The 8,962-nt window shown below is 40.8% G+C and overlaps 1 protein-coding gene across 1 annotated transcript; it reads right to left on the reverse strand.

The window, feature by feature from the left end:
• Nucleotides 1-6,344: 6,344 nt before the first annotated feature.
• LOC146490016 (uncharacterized) lies at nucleotides 6,345-8,962 on the reverse strand. The gene is made up of 5 exons (XM_085090689.1): nucleotides 8,848-8,962; nucleotides 8,575-8,712; nucleotides 7,805-7,942; nucleotides 7,094-7,234; nucleotides 6,345-6,607 (listed from the first exon to the last, which is right to left on the reverse strand). Exons 1-5 carry the CDS (start codon nucleotides 8,933-8,935, stop codon nucleotides 6,600-6,602), a joined length of 513 nt encoding a protein of 170 aa, XP_084946815.1. The 5' UTR covers nucleotides 8,936-8,962; the 3' UTR covers nucleotides 6,345-6,599.

Raw genomic sequence — 8,962 nt, forward strand, 5'->3', positions numbered from 1 at the left:
CCGCGGAAAGCCTCGGAATTAGTTTCCAGACTTCTTGTACATGCGACCGAAAGTAGTCACCAGTTTTCTTACACGCGCGGCCGGATGTAGCCTGAGCCATCGAATACATGTGTCTTGTAAAATTCTCACGAAATGTTATACTTTTTTTGATGCTCCACAGTCTATCGCAGATGAATCGTCGATAGCAGAGCCGCTTGCTGTGGATGAAGAGACCGGCAGTTTCCACGTTGAATTCGAGATTGTTGCAGACTCGAAACGTAGGAAAAACAAACTGACCGACAACCGTGGGTATACCTACAATAGAGAGGTTTACGGCAAACGAAAAACAATAAACCTTTTTTGCTTTAAGCTTATCTCCACTCAGTCGGTGACAGCTATCACAGGCCAGTAGCGTGGGGAGGGTCAGGGGGGGGGGGGTGGGGCTTGAGCCCCCCCCCCCCCAGAATTTTTGGAAGTTAAAAGGCAATGTGCCCAAATATATATAATTAAAACAAATTAATGTTGAATTCTGACGCTGCAAGTGCCTTTTCACAACCTCTAATAGTCTGTTTACTACCTGTCAGTTTCCTTCGCGAACAGGCACTCCTATCTTGTGAATCGGAAATAAGAATCAAAATGGATTGAAATCAACCAATCTGAAGCCGTGAAAGCTGTCGAAATAAACTACTTGTTTTCTAAGACATTCGCTCATTTTAAGCAATACAAATGTCCTTAGTTTATAACAATTTATTGTTCCCGCGTTGTCACACAAATATGTCCGCAAGACCAGAGAAAAAAATTCTCCTGCAGTCGGATTCTTACTGCCCGATTCCAAATTTAAAAAAAGAAAGAAAAATTTGTCGTCGTTTGTCTACGTCGTCCTTCAAACGTGAAATTAGGAAACTTCGCGTAGTAGTCCACGTTAAAGAAAAGGCAAAACATGTACCTAAGAGTGTCATCCAGGCCTCAGTTGTTCAAAGGCCAGATAACTTTATTCAGTGGATAAGTCACTATCCAACAGTTTAAATCTGTGCAAAGATTTCAGTATTTCCTCCTGCACAAGCGAATATGCACACTCTAACCACTGCTTAGTTGGGGAACGTACGAAAACCTTGGACAACATTTAACGTGAAGTACATTTTAGACGCTGAAGAGTGTCTTATCCAGCGGATAAAGTTATCCGGCCTTTGAACAACTGGGGCCAGGTGCAAAGTTATTGTCTTACTTTCTAAATCTACCGGGTTTTTTTGATGTTCTCGTAAACTTGCTTACAAGTCGAGCTTAGAGAGCGCGAAGCGCGATCGTCAGAGCTCGAGCGAGCGAGCGACTTTGAGAAAGTCTAATGTTCTCGTTGCATCTTAAACTCCCAAGTCAGTCTGTTTTTTAATTGAGTGACAGTGGGGGGGGGGGGGGGTGGTAGTTTTGTTTCACCATTTTGCTAAGCCCCCTCAGTTGTTTTACCCTTGCTACGGGCCTGTATCGAGCAAACACGGAAAAGAAAGAAGTGAGTACGAGAAACACAAGTTTATGCATTTTAGAACAAACAGCGGTTTGACGTTTCCCATTTGGCGCTAGCCGTAAACGCGAAGCTAAATCTCTCTAATTTGAAAAGGCAGCGTAGAGAAAACACTGGCTGGCAGTACACCGGCCGTCCTGAGGTAGGTGATCCTTATTTAAAATGATATGATACCGCTACTTGAGTGCTGTTGTCACTTCAATGCGTACGCTGAAACAAAGCAAATTTGAGATTTCTTCTCCTTCAGTTTCCGAAAAATAAAACATGGTTTGCCACGACTTAGAAGCAGCCTTAATTTTTATGTTATAACGCACGTAAGGAAGTGACGAGAGCACAAAAGATGTATAACCAGTTTTACCCTATTTAGCTTGCGCTTAAAGGGGCAGTGGCATCTATTTTTAGTGTCACTATGAATAGCCAAAAAACATATTTGTTTCAATGGAATCGTTAAAATAATGGTAGAGTTTTGTTAACAATATCCCTGCTAATGGACAGAAACTACTTTTAATTATGTTTGGCTGCGGATGGCTAGGATGGAAGTGGATTGCAACTTGAAAAAATCGACCAACTTTTTCAAGCTCTTCCTGTGCATCTTAGAGAGGTCGCTAAAAAAGGATTATGGTTTATTTTTCATACGAGAAAAACCTTATTATTTTCTTGCCGATGCTGTAAGAGCAATTTCATGGTACAAAACAGGTTCTTTGCCAAATATTTAAGCAGTTTTGACTAAAAAACAGCAAAATTGCCATGACAGTGCCCCTCTAAGCTCGGGAAATAACACGGCAGGTTATAAAATGATTGCGTCGACACTGTGTTTCACGCTTTTACAATTGCAGGCTTACTTTCAGACAACACTTGAAGGGACAGTTTGTAGTCAACTTAGTTAATTGGGGAAATTACTTGGTTTGCGAAAAAACGAGATACCTAGCAATCTAGATGCACTGCCTCAAACGTTTGAACAATCAGCAGTACGTTAATTAATTAACTACTAGGACACACGATGGTAATAGGGAATGAAAACATAAATGAAAGCATAAGTTTAAGTTTACTTGCGTCCTATGTCAAAGCCAATGGTTCAGCTTTTTGTTAATAATTTTCATTGTTTTTAAACCTGGTTTAATTAAACATGTTTTGTTGGTGTGAATGGGGCTCTCGATAACTGGACTGTCTAGAAGAGGAAACCTGCAAATCTGCACACCCTATCATTTTAACCATCAATGGAGCCGCCACGTCTGGCATGGTGCTGAACCCCTGAACATTAACAGTAGATGTCGAGGATGGAACAAGGCATCATTGGCGTGGCTAGCTGGAGATACCCTCAATTATGCGAATGACGGGTGTACCAATATTGGTGCACTATACCTAAGCTGACACAACCACCATCAAATTCATGATTAACTAGCCAAGACCTTAGCAGGACAGGGAGGCTGGTTAGTTACCTGATACCTAATCCTCAGAGTAAGTCTGGCTGACAGAAAGATTTTTTGGGACCATTTTTCGGTCAGCACTCGTGTTGATCTCTCACACTGAACTTGGACATTGAGTTAAATCAGATTATTGCGGGTCGTTTTCGTTTCCTTCATTTCTTCTTAGTATCCTTAAACAGGAAGTCCTGGTATGAAAGGGGCCTGGCCTGGCCATTCTCACCTTCAGTTATCAATGAACCATGGGAGAGTAAACAACTGGCAAATAACAAAAAGGGTGTGAAATGAAGAAGGGGCTTGCCCTTTTATAACGGAACTTCTTTTTAGCTAGGAATTTTCGAATCAGTGCTTAACCCTAAATATTTTATTTCGGTACTAAGCCCCAAAATGATGTTCTTTGCCTAGTTGGAGCTCTATTCACTCAGTTCTCTGTCTAATAAATGAGCATCTGTTCCCGTGTCATCAGGTCACACCCGTCACATTCGTGAACGATTACAAAGTGCGGTCGAAAAGTGGTCTTTCTGAGTCCGGCTGATCCAGCCAGTCGTGGGCCAATATACCACACACCTTACTCCCCTATAAAACAGTGAACATTGTAATTGTTATTTTAGTAATTGCATATGCACTAAAAATATATAGATCGTTTTCACTCACGGGGCCAGCAGCCATGCAAATTAATTGGGACAAAAGAAGAAGAGAGAGAAAAATAAAGAGTCCCAATACTTAGAACAATTACAAGTATTAAGTATCTGCTTGTATGTGGTTCATTTGAGGTAGGTACCTTTGTGTGCAGTCTATATGCCTTCTTGATCTTTACAGTAGTGAACAAATAAATAAACAAGTAAATTGCTTTATTTAAGTGTCAACGTATTCAGCCGAGAGCACTAATTGGGGATACTTTCTCACCTGAGTATTGTGCATTCCTAAGGGGAGGGAGGAGGGGGCAGAAACCCCATTCCCACCCCAACACCCATCCACATAAAAGTCAGATACTCAGGTCAGACACTCTCCAGACTCAATTGCAATTTGGAAATGTTGGTTTCTGAGGAGAAAGGAAAAATTGGAGAAAACCTCTCGGAGCATGGACGAGAACCAACATAAAATTCAACCCGTATGTGACGGGAATCCGGGAATCGAGCCCGGCAGGTGCTCTCACCACTGGGCTACCCTGCTCCCTCATGAAATCAGTCTCAGGTATGCGGTTTTGGTAAAGCCCGTGTGAACTTCCTTTAAATAAATCATAAACTGACTCTTAGTGTTCAGAGCTTTCGGACTGACGCAATAACAGTAACTGAACCTATCATATCATTTCAAAGTTCTTACCTTTTGCGTGTTTCTTTCTTCTCCAGTTGTTCCAGACTGTTGGCGTAAATACCTCCTTCCTTCTCATTGCAACCAGCTTTCCTGAAAAGAGAAAAAAGATCATCAATGACCTATGCTATACTGTGTACCTGGGTATTTTTTATTTTCAAAGGATATCGACTCCACAAATTTGAACAAATTGTTTAAAATTTCGACAAAATTGTCAATACTTTTACAAAAATGAATGATCAAAAATTCACGGCGTTCGAGTCTTTAAAGCTGCTTTTGCGAAACGTCAATGCTGCATATAGCATTGTCTTTAAAGGCGATTACTAAAAGCCACAAATATACCACGCATACAACCGACTTGTAAATATACCGTGCGTTAACGGTTTAAGAAGCAATTGTAAAACTTTGAATTTGGACTGAGCCGAAAACTCTCAATTTCTCTCAAATGTTGAGGTACAGCCTGGTTAATAAATAAAAAAAAAATATCCTTTACGTACCTTAGCCAAGTGGTTGAAGCTCAGCTTGGCAGTAGGGCTAAACCTTTAAACATTAGTGACTCAAGGCAGACAAGCTCATGATCCTTGCCTGTATTCGGCTTGTCAGTGTCTGTATGAACTCTTGCATTTGGTCTTTTGTTTTCGTCGCCAGTGAAAATCAGTCCTAACAGAGACAAACACTGCGTTATTTATACTGCATTACCAAATAAGAAAGAGGCGAAATTTTTGGCGTTACAGTGGTCTTCAATCGACGCTTTAGCGAGTAGCAAAGTTCTGTGTTTCTGCACGTGTTTGGTCAACTAGCGATATATTTATGTTCTGTACATGCATAGCGTTCTGAGCAAACGTTTTTAAAGTGACACATTGGAAAACAGAGCTCACCTTAAGGTTCAGGAAGTCTATGGACTTTTTTCGTTGCTTTATGCTTTCGCAATTTAAAATTTCTGTTGCTTCAAGGAGACCGTTGGATCAGTCGTTCGAACGGACGACTCAGAGATCTGCGAGGTGCGTGCGAAATTACACATGAATATGGATTTGAAACTGAAGCACATTACTGTTCATTGTTAATTAGCCTTGTATTTGTTGCGCCTTTGTTTGGATCGTGAGTGAAGGAATGATATCGGTTGTGGCGAACTGCGCATTTGAAATGAAGTTTTTACGGACGGGAAGTGGGCGGAGAAGCTTGTTGCTGTACGCAGAAAAGAAAGAAGCGCGCAAAAATAATAACATAGTTACTGGGCGTTTATAAGAGAGAGCACGTTTTTCACATCGTTTTAAGGCATCAAAAGTAGCTCTACAGCTGCGGGATAAACCCGATCTCGACATTATCTCGCCTGTGTAGCAAGCGTTTCCCTGGGGTTTTGTGCGCTTTTCGCTTTTTGTTCGCGAGGAAATTGGGACGAGAGCGAAAAAAACGGAGGAAGGGCAGGGGAGAGGAGGGGAGAAAAATACGGGTTTCTGTAGGACGGTGCCTTCTAATATCAAGGTATTTTTGCGCGGTCTATGAGTACGAGGGAAAAGCAGATCCTAGCAAGAGCTACTAGAATCTCAAAAAGCAAATTGTGAGATCCCTTGCTAAGATCTGCTCTTCCGGTGTAGTCATAAACTGCGCAAATGCAGCTTTTTATTAGGAGGAACTTTACTAAGGCCTCTTGTAATAACCCCCCCCCCCCCCCCCCCCCACTTGGGAGACCCATTATTTAATCATCCACACGCAAGGCCTAATAGGAAAATATAACGTGTTCAGTTGTTTTTTCCTCTACCTTCTACTACCTTGCTTGTACATAAACGCGACTGAGTCAATCAAATTCACGCTATCAAATATTCTCGAGAACTGCGACCATAATTCCAACTCCCCATAAAGTGACTACTTCGCGTTAACTGAGTACACAACTATCCAAATAAATTATACCTCAAACAAACCCCACTAACTTGGAATTAAACAATGGGAAACTCATTGTGTTTTAGCCTGTCAAATGGCTTAATAGAAAGCTACTTAGGTTTTATAAAGTGAAGGCTTACGCAATACTTATGTTCATGGATTTCATGAACACGCGATAAACGAAACGCGAGTTATACGTTTAAACCCACATTTTATTTTCCTTTGTTCAAGCAAATACCTAAAAATTATGAAGTAAAAGGCCTCATACAATACTTCACACGACTATTGTTCAAAACATACCAAGCTATAACATCAGCAATAAGTATTTCATCAAGGCAGGCAACACGAGAAACAGGAATTCAATTTCGAATTTACAATTTGATTTTCCATTCATTGAAATCTAATGCAAAAAGCTACTTGAAATCCATAAAGTGAGGGCCTCTTTTGAACTGCCTCACTTCATTTTCAAAACACACAATGCCACGGTAACATCAGTAATCTGAAAGACACAATTTAAATGACACCCATTTTAAAACACCTAAAAGCCTTAAATAAATTTTACTGCTTTTTTTCTTACGGGGTTCTAGTTCTTAGTTTGAGTATTAGCAAAATGCCACAGCAGGTTCTTTCCTTTTCTTTACCGTTGTTAACCCCATCCGGGGTTTTTTATTGTCGCAAACTACTCCATAGACAAAACACACAACTGACTTCGGCAAACACGTGAAAACAGCAAAGCAAAGTATATCACTGAAAGACGACCTTACCATGTACACAGATTGTGGTTAAGTCTCACTGGAAACTACTCCATTTTATCGGGCATATGCAAAGAAGTTGATTAGCTTCATTATCTTCGAAACAGCAGTTGTTGCCGTTGTGGTTTCTCAGGATTACTTTAATTTTTGGTATCTAATAGTATTAACTTTAATGAAAAGAACAAATTTGCGATGGAAATCTCGGAAATCGTATTCACTTTTGTATCGTTTACCTTCTGACATGGCGCGTTTGCGGCGGTCACAGCATTCTAAGCCGCACTGATGATCTCCTTGACATGCTGACACACAATGTGAATCACAGTTGACGGTATTGTCATTGTTCAACATTTCTTGGGTCTGTCCCAGGATCCTGCCTGGAGGAGAATGTGCATTCACGTGGTTTAGTATTTGGATACTACAAAACTACGCTAGACTGAGACCCCATCCACCCACACTAAAACGCTCGAAAACAATGAAACGACTGGAACCTGAATTGCGCATATGTTAACCATCCTCCATCTTGGATAGATGTTCCGATTTGGAAATGATGGGATTTGACGCCTTTTACGTCACCGTTTTCACCTGTCCACACTAGAAATGCCGTTTCAAACGTCTCCACTTTTGAAACCGTTTTCGAAAGTCTCCGTTTTCATTTGCGTTGTCGGGCGTTTTAGTGTGGATGATAGGCGAAAACGTATGGATGGGGCCTAAGGGAGCTGAGAACGCGCGCAAGTTTTGTATTGGCTAAACAGATTCAATTCAACAGCCATTTACCTTCCCTCCCCCAGAAGAACCTACTTCATTCAAGACAATGAATGGATGAGTTAAGGAAAAAAAAAAAACGAACAAAAAACGAAAAGGCAAGTCACTCTGAAATGAAGATGATTGGCTTAGGAAAAAATTAACATGGAAGAGGAGCAGACATTTTTTTTTTCACCATTTACCTTTCAACATGTGACGTTTGCGGCGGTCACAGCATTCTAAGCCGCACTGATGATCTCCTTGGCATGCTGACACACAATGCGAATCACAATTGACCGTATTGTCATTCTCCCGCTTCAGTTTGTTCAGTTCTAGGATTCCTGCATTTACAAAGAAAACTTTTCATTCATGTGGTGACTGAGCTGTACATGCACTTTGATCAACCAGACTCATGGAGCTATAAGGGCGTCAGAAATGTTCTTTTTCCAACTATATTTTAATAATGGGAATTTACCAAGGTACATAGTGCCTCCCTGACTCATTAACAAAACAATGTTCAAGAATAGCACTGAGGCGCTACGAAGCTATTGCATTCTTGCACTCTCTCTCCGACATGCCAAAATCGTGCATTACTTAACTCTATCTCTCATTATTTAGAAAATGATGGTCCTCATCTACCTTATTTTCCGTGACTAGGTCTTTGTTGTCTGGGACAGGGGCTAAATAATACAAAGTTCCGTCAGACTGATGAACATGAGAGTGTGCCAGAAATGCAGGTTTTGTATCGGATAAAATTTCCAGTTCAACACGGCACACTTCCTCTCCTCTTCACCCGGAAAAATATCACAAGACAAAGCTTTAGGGGTAACAATTTATGGATTAGTTAAAAATGTGAAACACATACAGAACGAAAAAAGTGAGTGCTACGGTAATGAAGACGAGAAGCGTTTGATAAAATTAATATGGAATAGGACATGAACTACTTTTAAAACCTTTTAAAAACATCATTTACCTTTCAACATGTGACGCTTGCGGCGGTCGCAGCATTCTAAGCCGCACTGATGATCTCCTTGGCATGCTGACACACAATGTGAATCACAGTTGACGGTATTGTCATTCTCCCACTTCAGTTTGTTCAGTTCCAGGATTCCTTTATTTACAAAGAAAAATTCTCATTTATGTGGTGACTGAGCTGTACACTTTGATGAACCAGTGACATGGAGCTTAAAGGTGGCCAGTTTACATTATTAATAATACATATGTACGTAAGGTAGAATTCACCGACTTTTTGGTATTTCACGCTTGAAGAGTCTTCGCCCTAAGATCACAGTGACACTCATGAGAACAAGGATAAAAATGCCAGCAGTCTTCATGATAAAAGGCAGCAACGAAGCTTCAAA

Source organism: Pavona decussata, unplaced genomic scaffold (assembly GCF_977016875.1).
Source record: "Pavona decussata unplaced genomic scaffold, jaPavDecu1.1 SCAFFOLD_2, whole genome shotgun sequence".
Lineage (NCBI taxonomy): Eukaryota > Metazoa > Cnidaria > Anthozoa > Scleractinia > Agariciidae > Pavona > Pavona decussata.

What these genes read in the sequence shown, in the direction of transcription:
- LOC146490016 (XM_085090689.1), bottom strand. Translation starts at nt 8,935, where the DNA reads ATGAAGACTGCTGGCATTTTTATCCTTGTTCTCATGAGTGTCACTGTG. An exon ending in CAAGCGTCACATGTTGAAAG is followed by an intron (nt 7,943 to 8,574) that starts GTAAATGATGTT and finishes TTGTAAATGCAG; the next exon opens with GAATCCTAGAACTGAACAAA. An exon ending in CAAACGTCACATGTTGAAAG is followed by an intron (nt 7,235 to 7,804) that starts GTAAATGGTGAA and finishes ATTCTCCTCCAG; the next exon opens with GCAGGATCCTGGGACAGACC.